Raw genomic sequence first — 13,927 nt, 5'->3', positions numbered from 1 at the left:
AAGTGGATGGCTGCAAACGTTCTACTTTTAAACTCAGACAAAACAGAGATGCTTGTTCTGGGTCCCAAGAAACAAAGAGATCTTCTGTTGAATCTGACAAATAATCTTGATGGCTGTACAGTCGTCTCAAATAAAACTGTGAAGGACCTTGGCGTTACTCTAGATCCTGATCTCTCTTTTGATGAACATATCAAGACTGTTTCAATGACAGCTTTTTTCTAGTTACGTAACATTACAAAAATCAGAAATGTTCTGTCCAAAAATGATGCAGAAAAATGTATCCATGCTTTTGTTACTTCTAGGTTAGACTACTGCAATGCTCTACTTTCCGGCTACCCGGAAAAAGCGCTAAATAAACTTCAGTTAGTGCTAAATACGGCTGCTAGAATCCTGACTAGAACCCCAAAATGTGATCATGTTACTCCAGTGCTAGCCTCCCTACACTGGCTTCCTGGCAAGGGATGATTTCAAGGTTTTACTGCTAACCTACAAAGCATTACATGGGCTTGATCCTACCTATCTTTCCGATTTGGTCCTGTCGTACATACCTACACGTACGCTACGGTCACAAGATGCAGGACTCCTAATTGTCCCTAGAATTTCGAAGCAAACAGCTGGAGGCAGGGCTTTCTCCTATAGAGCTCCATTTTTATGGAATGGTCTGCCTACCCATGTGAGAGACGCAGACTCGGTCTCAACCTTTAAGTCTTTATTGAAGACTCATCTCTTCAGTAGGTCCAATGATTGAGTGTAGTCTGGCCCAGGACTGTGAAGGTGAACAGAAAGACACTGGAGCAACGAACCACCCTTGCTGTTTCTGCCTGGCCGGTACCCCTCTCTCCACTGGGATTCTCTGCCTCTAACCCTATTACAGGGGCTGAGTCACTGGCTTACTGGTGCTCTTCCATGCTGTCCCTAGGAGGGGTGCGTCACTTGAGTGGGTTGAGTCACTGGCGTGGTTTTCCTGTCTGGGTTGGCACCCCCCCTTGGGTTGTGCCGTGGTGGAGATCTTTGTTGTGGGCTATACTCGGCCTTGTCTCAGGATGGTAAGTTGGTGGTTGAAGATATCCCTCTAGTGGTGTGGGGGCTGTGCTTTGGCAAAGTGGGTGCGGTTATATCCTGCCTGTTTGGCCCTGTCCGGGGGTATCATCGGATGGGGCCACAGTGTCTCCTGACCCCTCCTGTCTCAGCCTCAAAGATTTATGCTGCAGTAGTTTATGTGACTGGGGGCTAGGGTCAGTCTGTTATATCTGGAGTATTTCTCCTGTCTTATCCGGTGTCCTGTGTGAATTTAAGTATGCTCTCTCTAATTCTCTCTTTCTTTCTCTCTCTCGGAGGACCTGAGCCCTAGGGCCATGCCTCAGGACTACCTGGCATGATGACTCCTTGCTGTCCCCAGTCCTCCTGGCCGTGCTGCTGCTCCAGTTTCAACTGTTCTGCCTGCGGCTATGGAACCCTGACCTGTTCACTGTGATTACTATTATTTGACCATGCTTGTCATTTATGAACATTTGAACATCTTGGCCATGTTCTGTTATAATCTCCACCCGGCACAGCCAGAAGAGGACTGGCCACCCCTCATAGCCTGGTTCCTCTCTAGGTTTCTTCCTAGGTTTTGGTCTTTCTAGGGAGTTTTTCCTAGCCAACGTGCTTCTACACCTGCATTGCTTGCTGTTTGGGGTTTTAGGCTGGGTTTCTGTACAGCACTTTGATATATCAGCTGATGTAAGTAGGGCTATATAAATACATTTGATTTGATAAGTATTCAAACCCTTTGCTCTGAGACTTGTTTACATTTATCATCCTTGAGATGTTTCTACAACTTGATTGGAATCCACCTGTGGTAAATTCAATTGATTGGACATGATTTCACAGTGCATGTCAGTGCAAAGACCAATCCATGAGGTTGTAGGGATTGTCCGTAGAGCTCCGAGACAGAATTGTGTTGAGGCACAGATCTGGGGAACAGTAATAAAAAATGTCTACAGCATTGAAGGTCCCCAAGAACACAATTTCCTCCATCATTCTTATATGGAAGAAGTTTGGAACCACCATGACTCTTTCTAGAGCTTGAAAATGAATACATTTTCAACCTGTTTTTGCTTTGTCTTTATTGGTTATTGTGTATAGATTGATGGTAGGGGGAACTATTTCATCCATTTTAGAATAAGGCTGTAACGTAACAAATGTGGAAAAAGTCAAGGGGTCTGAATACTTTCTAAATGCACTGTATACACTGTCAATTAATTTGTATTTTGATTATGCCATGATAGTCACTGCTAGACTGGTAACTACTTATAGCAGAGTAAACATGTTTGTTTGTTCGTTGTATCTTTGACTGGCTTTAGCTAAAGTAAGCTAGCTAATGTTAGCAAATAAGAGTAGCTCAATCTGGTAGCCGTCTATTCCACCCTTGTCTGGAAAACACTGTTACTATAGAATTGGCGATATAGCTAATTCACTATTTGTTTGTGTGATGGTGACGTTAGCAATGATGAATGTGTATAAATCTTCTATGGTTGGTTAGTTGGTTCTTAGCCAGTCTCAGCTGAATAGCAATCATGACGCCAAATTTAGTGACGCTAGTTAGCTAACAGTAAGCAGAAAATATTGAAATGTCCATGTTGGGTATGGTAAGCCAGTCTAATATAGATCAATACAATTAGTGGGTGGGGTGGTTAAATTGTGTATTGTTGTGTACTCTGTTGTAGGTGGTACAGAGTCTGATTCCAAGTTGAAGGTTAGTTGGCAATTTTTTTTACAAGCTGACGGCTAAGATAGCTCAATTTACAGTAAGCATGGTATAAACATGAATTGGGTAGTGTTTGTGTTATGGGGTTACAGGTGGTTACATGTAGCCTGAGGACCACAGAGTCTCTTCCAGACCATGAAATCAATTTAGTCTACCCCTCTTATTTATCTTAGTAAAACTCTTATCTAGAGTCATTCCACAGTGCCCTGCTGAAAAACACCCCAAAGCGGTAGCATTTTGGGTACACAACTATGAGGGAGCCGACACACCTTGCGGTTATGGAGCACAACAAGATTGTGGGACAGAAACCAGCAAGGGACGCTGAAAGATATAACATCAAGACTACAACAGTAATGACACAACCACCTCATTATTCTCTCTGCAGATTCTCAAAACACAATACAAATCCATGTCTACAAAAAGCCCCTGCAAAAGGCTATTTTACAGACAATACTTTGAGATGAGGAAGGGGTTTTGGTTCTGAACGGTTGTGCTTAGACCAGCGTTTCCCAAACTCTGTCCTAGGGACCCGAAGGAGTGCACGTTTTGGTTTTTGCCCTAGCACCACACAGCTGATTAAATTTATAAACTCATTATCAACATTTGGTTATTTGAATCAGCTCCTGTGTAGTCCTCCACAATTAATGTGCCACCAACCTCCTGTGTTCAGAACGACACCTGTTGAGGCATTGCAGGTGGATAGTGGGGAACTGTCACTGAGGATAAGGCGGGACACACCTGCATTAGCATACTGGGCGAGGTTGAAAGGGTGTTCAGAAGGACATCCTGTGGTCACGGCAACTGGGGAATGCAGGGAGTGAGGGGTGGGAAAGCAGAAGGCGTACGGGTGGACAATTGGGCAGAAGGTGGTAGAATATGGACTGGGGGAGAGAGAGATGGGGCCGGCAATTGCATTGGGGAACTTTCCTCTGTGGCTGTTTTGTAGATGTGGACATGATTGAGGGCAGGAGAGAATGGGGTGAAGACGTGAGAATGGTGTTTGGAGAGATATATAGATAATTGGTTTAATTTGTTTTTAAGGATATATACAGATGGTTCAAAGGACCCAGTCAGTAGTAGGGTGGGGGCAGGGGTGTATATCCCATATTTCAATGTTAGAATATGTAAGCGGTTAACTAATTCTGCATCAGTTAGTGTGGCTGAGTTGATGGCCATGATAGGTTTGAGATGGTTGGAGGAGGTGAAACCACTCAGAGTGGTGAGCTGCTCTGATTTGCCTGCAGTGTTGGGTAGTGTGAAGATGGGCAGGTCAGATAGGGGAGACTTGTTTGTGGAGATGATGGAATTGGAGAGGATGGGAGTGGTAGTAAGCTTTTACTGGGTTCCCGCCCATCGGGTTGTGGGTAATGAGAAGGCCAATGTGGTGGCTAAGAGTGCTGTGAGGAGAGAGGGGGTATTTTACTGAGGTCCCGCTGGGCCGTAGGGAAGTCAAGTCCTTGATCCGGGCAAAAGGGCTTGGTCTTTGGCAAATGGAATGGGATGCTAGTAATAAGGGGAGACAATTTTTTTGCATGTACTGGTCAGTAAAGGAAGAGGTGGGGAGTATGGGATGTATGAGAGAGGAAGTTGTGTGGAGTAGACTACGGTTTGGGCACACAGGTTTGAATGGCACATGTGGATGATAGGGAGACATGAAACAGGTCTGTGTGATGAGTGTATAGTGGAGGAAAATGGTGGAGAATGTGTTGATATTTTGTGAACTGTATGACGTAGATAGGGAGAGATTGTGTGAAAGGGTTGGGGTTTGGGTGGTGTAGTGGGAAGTGGTGTCTAGGGCTCTATTTCACTTTCTTGGAGGAACAGGACTAGTGAAGAGAATTTAATTTAGGTAGGCCGTGACTGGCCTCACACTCCAGTACAGTTGGTGGCGGTGTATGTGTTACACCCCTGAAAAAGGGTAGAAAGAATCACGATAGTGATACGGAATGTTTACTCATTGAACGTTTAGTGCAATCATTGTACATAAATAACACATTTTACAGAACAACAGATCTACAGGAACGATAGGTTTTGTAGGGTACAAGGCTTATTCAAATCATAACAGGATACACTGTACATCACTGAAACAAATACTGTTTTCAATATAACTGTCAAGCAAAGCTTTAACTCAGTAAACCATAACACAATTCATCAACAGGCAACAAAGTGTTTGAAAAACAACCACACAAATAACGCCGCAAAACATCTTACCAACAGCGCACACGTTCATTCACAATCGACATAAAATGGCAGCTACGTAGCAGTACCTAGCAGTACGAAGCTAGCTGCAACCGAGCACGGCTCACATTACTCTCTGCAAACCCAACCAACTTCCTCAACATGTTACTAAACAAACCTTAAACACTCTTGACATGTTATCAAGTTATTACATTTAAATTACTCTTTTTAATCATCAATAATGTACCTGAAAAAGGGTAGAAAGAATCACGATAGTGATACGGAATGTTTACTCATTGAACGTTTAGTGCAATGAGAAAAAGACCGCGAATTCTCTGTGAACTTGAGTGGAGACCAGAGCAATCGATCTCAGGCTCATAGATTAAGAGCATTTAGTAGATCACAGATTAACACTTTTATCCACGACAACATAAAGTAATCAACATAACGTTTACACATTCCTCTCACAATTCGTACCCTTTGTATGCTTGACGGATTTTAACAGAATTATATAAATGTTATCAATCTATCAACTAATACTGAATGCATGATCTTCTTAACCTTAGATGTTTTAAGATCCTCACATACTATGAATTTACTAATACTTTTTAATGTATAACAGGCTATTAGTATTTCCTTTAATCTGTCACATATGCACCTTAAAAGTTGGCTGTGATCTGCCAACCCAATCCCAAAGGACAGAAGAAGCTGTGCTTCAAAAAGTGATTGAGAAGGTATGCTGCTAACTACCCTTAGTTTTAAAACTATATTATTTATCAGTTGATACGTCTATGACCAGTCCCTCAAACAAAATGTTGAATGGATGGCAGAAGTGGATGCTGAGTTCGAGTCAAGCAGCGCATCAAGCAAAGTTGGTGACGACAAATGTTCAGAACGGAAACTGATGGCGGAAGTGGATGCTGAGTTCGAATCAAGAAGCGTGTCGAGCAAAGTTGATGAAAACTAATGTTCTGAATAGACAACAGTAGTAGCGGAAACTGGAACAAAAAGGCATTTAAAAAAAAATTGGAGTGGAGGATACGTGTATGAATGATAATGAATCGCTTCTTGTTGGGATGTGTTTGTTGAGTAAGGATGCATATGTGGGAAACCCGTTTGAGGTGTCAAAAATTCTGAAGTATGCGCTTGGGAAAGTGGAGTCTGTCAGAGTGACCAGGAGTGGTCTTATTTTGATTTAATTGTACATCTGAAGAACAGAGGAAGATTGCAGTGAGCCTCAAACGAATCCGGACAACAGAAGTTTTGTGTTTTGACTTCGTAGTAGAGCACCCGTCAAAGGAGTCATCTCAGGAGTGACAATGGATGTTCAGGTTGAATACCTGGTGAAAATTCCTGATGTGGCTGGTGCCTGGCATCTGACCCACTGGGTGAATGGAGAAAAGTAAGAAAGTCTGTTGGTCAATCAAATCTCCTATGCGGAGGAGAGTAAAATAATTGAGAAAGCAAGTGATTCTAGTGAAGATATCAAAAGACACCCTGCGTGTTAAAAAGGTGGATTTTGTGGCGTTCATTACCACCATTATAAACTGTACGGCACAAGTCTCGAAGTCTAAGAAACTGGACATTTTTGTGGCTGCGGCAGAAAAGTTTTTGGGACTTAAGGATTTTACATCTGAAGACTTGCAAAGTTGTACTAGTGCCCGGAGACCCTCCCTCCCAGGTTCCCCTTGAGCCTGTGTAGGGATCAGATCTGTTTTAACAGAAAGTTGTTTGATTTAGTTTTATTCATTTATTTTGGGTAATTTTGTTCCATTTTTGGGAATCCTGTTTCCATTCCCGCACAGTAGGTGGCGGGATGCACATTAAATTGTGCGATCTCCAATGTACCATCGAAGAGGTCAGATTAAGAAGAACATCAAGACGAAGCAGCTGCTTTACAAGTGGGATGCACTGTTGAGCGCTACATCCCGAGGGGTTTGTGCTGATTGTACGGGGATTGTGACAGCCGGTTAAATGGCGTCCCTTGAGAAGGCAAGAAAAAGATGTATGTCAGGAGAAGTGCAGTATTATCATAAGGAGAGTTATACAGAGGAAGAATGGAGGGAAAAGGAGAGGCGGAGGAGGTCTGCGAGAGAGAGGGAGGAAGAGGGTGAGCTTGAGTCAGTTATAAATGGTGGGGAAAAGGAGATGGTTTGTTAAAGAAGAATGGTAGAAAGTGTAAGCAGAAAGAGTTGAAGACAGAAGGAGAAATGGAAGTGATTGAGGGCGAAGTATTGGAGGTGATAGGCGTGTTGAAGTTCTCGGAGCCCGAGGCTTTTACCGAGGGTCAGGATAAAGATGAGTCTCTGACAGTAGGAGTGAAGTTTTTGGAAAAAGTGGACCCTTGCCTTTTGGCTGATCCATTTGAAGTTTCAGGGTGGGTGAAAACAGAGTTGGGTGCTGTTGAATCGGTGAGGGTATCCAGATGTGGTATTGTGATAATTATATGTTTCTGCTGGTCAGAGGGAGCAAGCACTCCATGTTAAACGAATGGGGGAAAGCAATGTGAATTGTTTTGCTCTCAAGAAAAGGGTGCCATTGAAAGGAGTGAATACTGGAGTAGTAGTAAATGTGAAAGCTGACCAACTGAAGGGGAAGATTCCCGGTGTTTGTGATGCTCGTCGTTTGCTGCGACGCAAACAGGGTGGCGTGAGTGGAGAAACATGGTCGTTGTCTGTTCTTTTGAGTTTTGATGTTGTCTTTGCCCGACAAAGTGATGTTAGGATATATAAGTTATCCTGTACAAGCTTTTATGCCAACTACATTACATTGTTACAGGTGTCAAGCTTATGGGCATGTGGCAGCAGTGTGTAGGAGGGAGGCTCCTAGGTGTGCAGAAGAGCATGAGACAAAGGAATGTGTAGCATTGGGGAAAGTAGTGGTTTGTGTTAATTGTAGGGGTGCTGGGGATCAGAAATGTCATGTATGAGAGAGGCAGGTTGAGCTTTCCAGGGTTAGAGTAGTGCAGAAGTTGTCATATGCTGAGGCAGTGAAGAAAGTAGAGGAAGATGGGTCAAGGGGGAGGGATCCTGAGAGAAGTGGTGAGAGTAGACGATCTGTAACAGTACATAGGGATCCACCAACAAGGTATATATGTTTCAGTAAGATTTCATTTTTGGCATTTATAGTAATGGTTATAAACTTGCAGAAAATAGAGGTTGTGGTGGCAGCTGTAGAGAAGTATTTGGGTGTGCGAGACTTGACATCAGAAGATGTCCCACCCCTACAATGGAAATTATGTAAAAATGTACCTCTAGCCACTTTAAACAATGCCACTTAATATAATGTTTACATACCCTACATTACTCATCTCATATGTATATGTATATACTGTACTCTATATCATCTACTGCATCTTGCCATCTTTATGTAATACATGTATCACTAGCCACTTTAAACTATGCCACTTTATGTTTACATACCCTACATTACTCATCTCATATGTATATACTGTACTCTATACCATCTACTGCATCTTGCCTATGCCGTTCTGTACCATCACTCATTCATATATCTTTATGTACATATTCTTTATCCCTTTACACTTGTGTGTATAAGGTAGTAGTTGTGGAATTGTTAGGTTAGATTACTTGTTGGTTATTACTGCATTGTCGGAACTAGAAGCACAAGCATTTCGCTACACTCGCATTAACATCTGCTAACCATGTGCATGTGACAAATAAAATTTGATTTGATTTGATTTGATTTGATTTGAAGAGTTACAGGGTGTGTTAAGTGGTGGTGTCCCATCCTTCCAGGCTGTTGGCCTGAAGTAGTACTAAATACATTTTAATAGTGGAGTATGGTAATTATTTTTTTATTTTTTGTGAGTGTAATGTTAGATGGTAGGGTATTTGTTGTATTTTCTTTTTTTGTAGAGTTATACTCCAGTCTAGTAGGTGGCAGTAATGCAACATTTATTGGATGCCAACGGCCTTTAAATCTCATCAAGAAGCACCATAGAAGAAGTGATTGAAGAGGTAGGCTGCTGTTAACCACCCTTAGTTTTAAAACTAGATTATTTATCAGTTTATTCATCTATCACCAGTCCCTTATACAAATGTTGAATTGTGTTGTTGATGTTATGTAAAAGTAAAGCTGATCCCGTTTGTAAACCAGGAGCTAGAGCTTGCGTAGAGCGTGTTAGCATTGCTAGCTAAATTAGCTACCTTTGTTGGTTGCTAGCTAGCTAGTTGTCTTTGCTTTGTTAGCTAACTAGCTCAAATACTAATTCTAGCTAGCTCATGTTTTGATTCGCCATTGTGTTTATTAATTTTATTGCCAGATACATTAGCTAGTTGGTTAGGTACATGTCATGCTTAATACACCGTGTTAATTTCCATTTTGTCGTGATAAACCAACGCTTGATGAGCTTCCCAGCTCAGACCCAGCTAATATTAGCTAACTGACGTTATTGTAGCTGACGAGCAGTTTTGTGATTACAGCAACTAAAGGTTAGTTGCCAGCTTACTAGCTAAATAAAAAAAATTCCCGTTACGTTAAGCAGATGAACACAGAGAGGGGTTGCAGATTTTATTAATTTTACAAGCTAATATGTTACAAGTTGTCAACAACACTGTGCTTTGACTTTGTGGTTAGGGAGTGGATCTCAGAATACTGTTAACGATAGACTATTGTTTGTGTTCTTCAGCTGCTGTGTTGTGTTCATAAAGGTTAGTTATGGCCAATGGTTTGTTGTTTATCAGATGTGTGAAGGCTTTTTATGTAACTTAATTGGTTTATTTTTCTCTCACCAGATTATTGTTAAATTGGTCCAAGAACTTTGGAATCAGTTGGAACGGATGTAGATTTTTCAGTGTGTACTACTACGTAACATTTGACCATTTTTGATTTCACTCACATCTTCCCTATCGCAACATGAGCAGTACAGTAAGTCCTCACATGTGCACCCAGGGCCACGTGATAACCCTCCAACACCTTCAGTTAAATTTTCACAGACATTTAGCAAAGGTGTCTGGTTTCTAAGAAGTAGTGCTTTGTTGTCACAGACACAGAGGAAAAGAAGGACTGGAGTCCCCTCAAGTTCCAGACGCACGGCCAAGAGTAGCAGAGTCACCACAACCAGTGTGCGACCTCCTGCTGCAGCATCAGCAGCAGTCCCAGAGGCCATTGATGTGCTGGAGAGCAGCAGGACTACTAGTGGGTAGCAATGGCTTTATGCTTTTCTTTGTCATTTTGGTTGATTATGGAAATTCTAACCCGTCTATTGGCTGTGCAGGTGAGGAGGTGGTGGACTTGACATGTGAAGGTTCTGAGTTGACTGTGGTTGACTTGACCAACAATGATTCTGTGGTGGTGAGTTTGAGCTTTCTTTATGCAAATAATGATGTATACATATAACTGTTTTTAATGTATTTATAAGAATATGCTTTTGTCACTGTTGTAAAGACTGACATGTTGACATTTGTTTCTTTTCCACCACTGCGTGATTGCGAATGGGGAAACCAGGTTGTCGATGAAGGTAATTCATTGCTTTTCCTCAATCGCAACAATTATATTTAGATTAAAATATGTTTTGGTCCTCTAATAAAGTAAGCATTTATTACTATGTCAAGCATGTCTTTTTCTGTGAGTTTGTCTATCTGCTTGTGTCTATCTCAGGGCCTCATGGCAGACGTGAAGCTGACAGTGAGAGTTACGTACTGAGCAGTGATGAGGAGGAGGATACTAATGGAGGCCTCAGTGCCGACCTCCTGTCCTCTCTACAGGCCAGCAGTAGAGCCAGGTACTAAGCCCCTCAACCCCTCTGGCTATGATAATCTCTTCAGATGACATATCAAACTTTTTTTAAATCAATTTTATTTGAAAATTGAAGCACATTAAAGCAACGTCATCCTCATCCATCGATTTATCCACTCATAATATTTGCCATGTGACCACTGAAATCAAGACATTGAGTTATGGTAGACCCTGATGGTCTCTTGTCCTCCATAGGTCTACTCCAGGGACAGTCAGCTGCCCAGTGTGTATGGACGCCTATGCTGAGGTAAGCGAAGCATAATTCAACGTGTGTGAAGGTGACTATGTCAAACTGTAATTGCTGTGTAGCTACCAGAATGTGAAGTTGTCCCTTCAACTAAGATGGAGCTCTTTCTCTTCTTCCTCTAGATCATTGAAAGTGGGAGACTAGTAGTCTCCACAAAATGTGGTCACCTGTTCTGCAGTCACTGCCTCCGCGACTCACTGTTGAGATCCCACACTTGCCCAACCTGTAGAAAGAAACTGACCCAGAAGCAATGCCACCCCATATACATCTGACATCAAACACCCATAAGACTCACCCATTGGTTTCAACCTCGCCAAACCTGCAAGACTTTTAATCATACCTTCTCATCTCACTTCCCCCTACTGGACTTAAGAATAATTTTTACATTTACATACACATCATGTGTATGTAAATCTGACCGATGCTTTTGTCTTTCTTCTGCAATGAAAGAAGCAGGAGCATAGGGACGTACTCTTATGCCAGCACACATTCACTTAGATTTTTGCAATTTTCTTCCACTGATTTTCCTACTGCTCTCCATTCATTTCATAGTGAACATATCATTCTAAAGCTGCATCCCCAGTAACCACAACCAAGAAAAGAACTAAGCTCAGAATCATTTATTTTTTGCTCTTAAGAAGCCACATGTGATGTTGTATTGGTAGCAATCACACGTGACTGGCACTCAATTGCAATGAGAACTCAACTCGAAAGTAGAAATGTCGATTTTTATTGCTGCTGAGTAGGTGGATGTCTGAATGATGGGTGTTGCTTGAATTTGGTCATCACCATTGTAAATATTGTTGTATGTTTTGTATATATGGTTGAATGACAAGTTAAGGTGCGCCTAATCTGTAAGCTTCAATAAAACACATTTATGATTGTAAAGGTTTGTTACATGTTTTGCTCACCTGACCCAGATAGTTTATTCTCACAGCCAGAGTGACAGAGACTGAGAAGAGACAAGTCCAAACGTAGGACATTGCATTGTCGAGCCCTCATGCCGACTTGCTAAATAGCTTTTTTTTTAATTACATGTTTTCACTGACTTTTACATTGAATTTCATTTGTAAACTTTGAATTATTTTATATTCTGAACTACATGTAACTTGGCTGACTCCGTTGTGACACGCATCCCCTCAAATGTCCACTAAGGGGCAGTATCTTCTTGCGCATGCATGGTCTGTTGTCCAATAATGATCAATGATAATACAGTTTCTTCTCCATCCTCATTGCAAGGGGTGTGTTACTTGATTAACATATTACCAAACACAGGGTTTATTTCTTGGACCCAGAATAAACCTAGTCCAGGACTAAATTATCTATGGAGATTTTACATGGAGTGTGTTTTAGTCCAGGACTAGGCTTAATCTGAGTATGAACAACTGTCCCTTTCTCATATATCTAATTTTCTTCAAATGACAATTTTCTTTTATGTTGTTGACCTATTTCCTAATGTTGGCGCAGTGTGTATTTATAACACCCAAACCATACTATTTTAATAAATAATCAGTGTGTCATATTACATAATGAAAATAGAAGTTCAATTTACCAACTCAGTGTTATTACTTTGGAATTACATAATGCATTCAGTACATTTAATTTGTGTTTTATTATTATGAATATTATATTTTTGTTTAATTATTATGACGTAGTCCATGATGTTAATAGCAGAACTGCCCTAAGCGAAAGAGTTAATTCTTGAACTGTGTTGAATAGCTACTTGGGCTACTCTGTGATTGGGCAAAAATTCCGAGGTCGGACGGACCGCAGTTCCCACTAATGCGGTCGATTCCTGGATGGCAAGGTATGTTAGCTCAATTATTGCAGTAAATTATTTAGATGTAAATGGTATTTGGGATTAAAAAAGAGACAACTGCTTCTCTTCCAAAATGGATAATGGTAGGAGTTAACTGTAACGCGAGCACAGGGCTTTTATTTAGTTTTGACGCACGCTCGGTCCGGTGTGTTGGGTCTCGCACGAGCGTGATGTGATGACCGTCAATTTAAATAAAACTAGCCATATTTTAGCTGCATGTTTGACATTAAGGTTTTATAGTGTTATTTTTCTTAGAGGGTAACATTGTATCCAGTAACTGAGCCAAGAATACTTTGAGCGAAAGTGCGTGCAGTTCAACTTTTAGTGTTCAACTTTTAGTGGATATTGATATGTTAATTATGTGGATTAAATCACCTTTATTGATGCGAATGTAATGACAATGTAATCATGATAAACTTGTCATTAGTGGGAAACCGATTCAAGACAAATCATTGCTGCTGGACGTTTCAGGTAAGTCCCTAACTTGTATTAATATCAAAGTGTTATTGGCCCAGATCACAATGCGATTATTTATAAGCAGCTGATTTTAGAAGGATGCAGGTTTGTTGTAGACCTGTAATAAAAAATACATACGTAGCCAATTGGAATACTTTTTAACTTTCAATTTATACTACAGATTATTACTTATGTATTACTAATAGAATAGTACACAACTGTATTGCATAAATCAATATTGTGTTAATTATAGTTCTGCTATATTACCTTACAAAGCTATTATTTGTAGTCCACATCTGAGTGTAGAATGTTTTAATTCCACTGATTCAGCATTCATGGATCTATGTGTGCATGAGAGTGGATGGGACTTGAGTCTTTGCTTTCTAACATGTTTAATAAGCAGGTAGATTAGCTGTAGCCTATACAACAGCATCTACACTATATATACAAAAGTATGTGGACATCCCGTCAAATTAGTGGATTTGGCTATTTCAGCCACATGTGTTACTGACACGTATAAAACACGAGCACACATCCATGCTATCTTCATAGACAAACATTGGCAGTAGAATGGCCTTACTGAAGAGTTCATTGACTTTCAACGTGGCACTGTCATAGGATGCCACCTTTCCAACAAGTCAAATTTCGGCACTGCTAGAGCTGCCCCGGTCAACTGTGTTGTGCTGTTATTGTGAAGTGGAAACGTCTAGGGGCA

The 13,927-nt window shown here is 41.1% G+C and overlaps 2 protein-coding genes across 6 annotated transcripts in view; both read left to right on the top strand.

The window, feature by feature from the left end:
* The first annotated feature begins 8,781 nt into the window (after positions 1 to 8,781).
* LOC139574036 (E3 ubiquitin-protein ligase RNF4-like) lies at positions 8,782 to 11,825 on the top strand. Of its 3 annotated transcripts, none has more exons than XM_071398162.1 (8): positions 8,782 to 8,910; positions 9,688 to 9,820; positions 9,940 to 10,090; positions 10,170 to 10,246; positions 10,400 to 10,412; positions 10,553 to 10,676; positions 10,886 to 10,937; positions 11,060 to 11,825. In XM_071398162.1, the coding sequence occupies exons 2-8, from the start codon at positions 9,809 to 9,811 to the stop codon at positions 11,207 to 11,209; spliced, it is 579 nt and encodes a 192-aa protein (XP_071254263.1). In that variant the 5' UTR covers positions 8,782 to 8,910; positions 9,688 to 9,808; the 3' UTR covers positions 11,210 to 11,825. The 3 variants fall into 3 exon arrangements, with proteins under 3 accessions (XP_071254263.1, XP_071254265.1, XP_071254264.1); XM_071398164.1 differs by lacking the exon at positions 8,782 to 8,910 and adding an exon at positions 8,919 to 9,384; XM_071398163.1 differs by lacking the exon at positions 8,782 to 8,910 and adding an exon at positions 9,411 to 9,603.
* Positions 11,826 to 12,661: 836 nt separating this feature from the next.
* LOC139574035 (fibroblast growth factor receptor-like 1) overlaps positions 12,662 to 13,927 on the top strand; it is a 77,190-nt gene continuing 75,924 nt past the window's right edge. For 2 of the 3 annotated variants that reach the window (XR_011674691.1, XM_071398159.1), the window contains exons 1-2: positions 12,662 to 12,744; positions 13,184 to 13,227. Coding sequence is in view for 1 of the 3 variants with exons in the window: in XM_071398159.1 (XP_071254260.1) it covers positions 12,720 to 12,744; positions 13,184 to 13,227 (69 nt within the window). In the remaining 2 variants the exon portion in view is untranslated. The remainder of the gene's footprint in view (positions 12,745 to 13,183; positions 13,228 to 13,927) is intronic. The other variant, XM_071398160.1, reaches the window with a different exon arrangement.

This window comes from Salvelinus alpinus, chromosome 4 (assembly GCF_045679555.1).
Source record: "Salvelinus alpinus chromosome 4, SLU_Salpinus.1, whole genome shotgun sequence".
Classification (NCBI taxonomy): domain Eukaryota; kingdom Metazoa; phylum Chordata; class Actinopteri; order Salmoniformes; family Salmonidae; genus Salvelinus; species Salvelinus alpinus.
The sequence above is the reverse complement of the archived record's forward strand: the minus strand, read 5'-3'. Positions and strand labels throughout refer to the sequence as shown.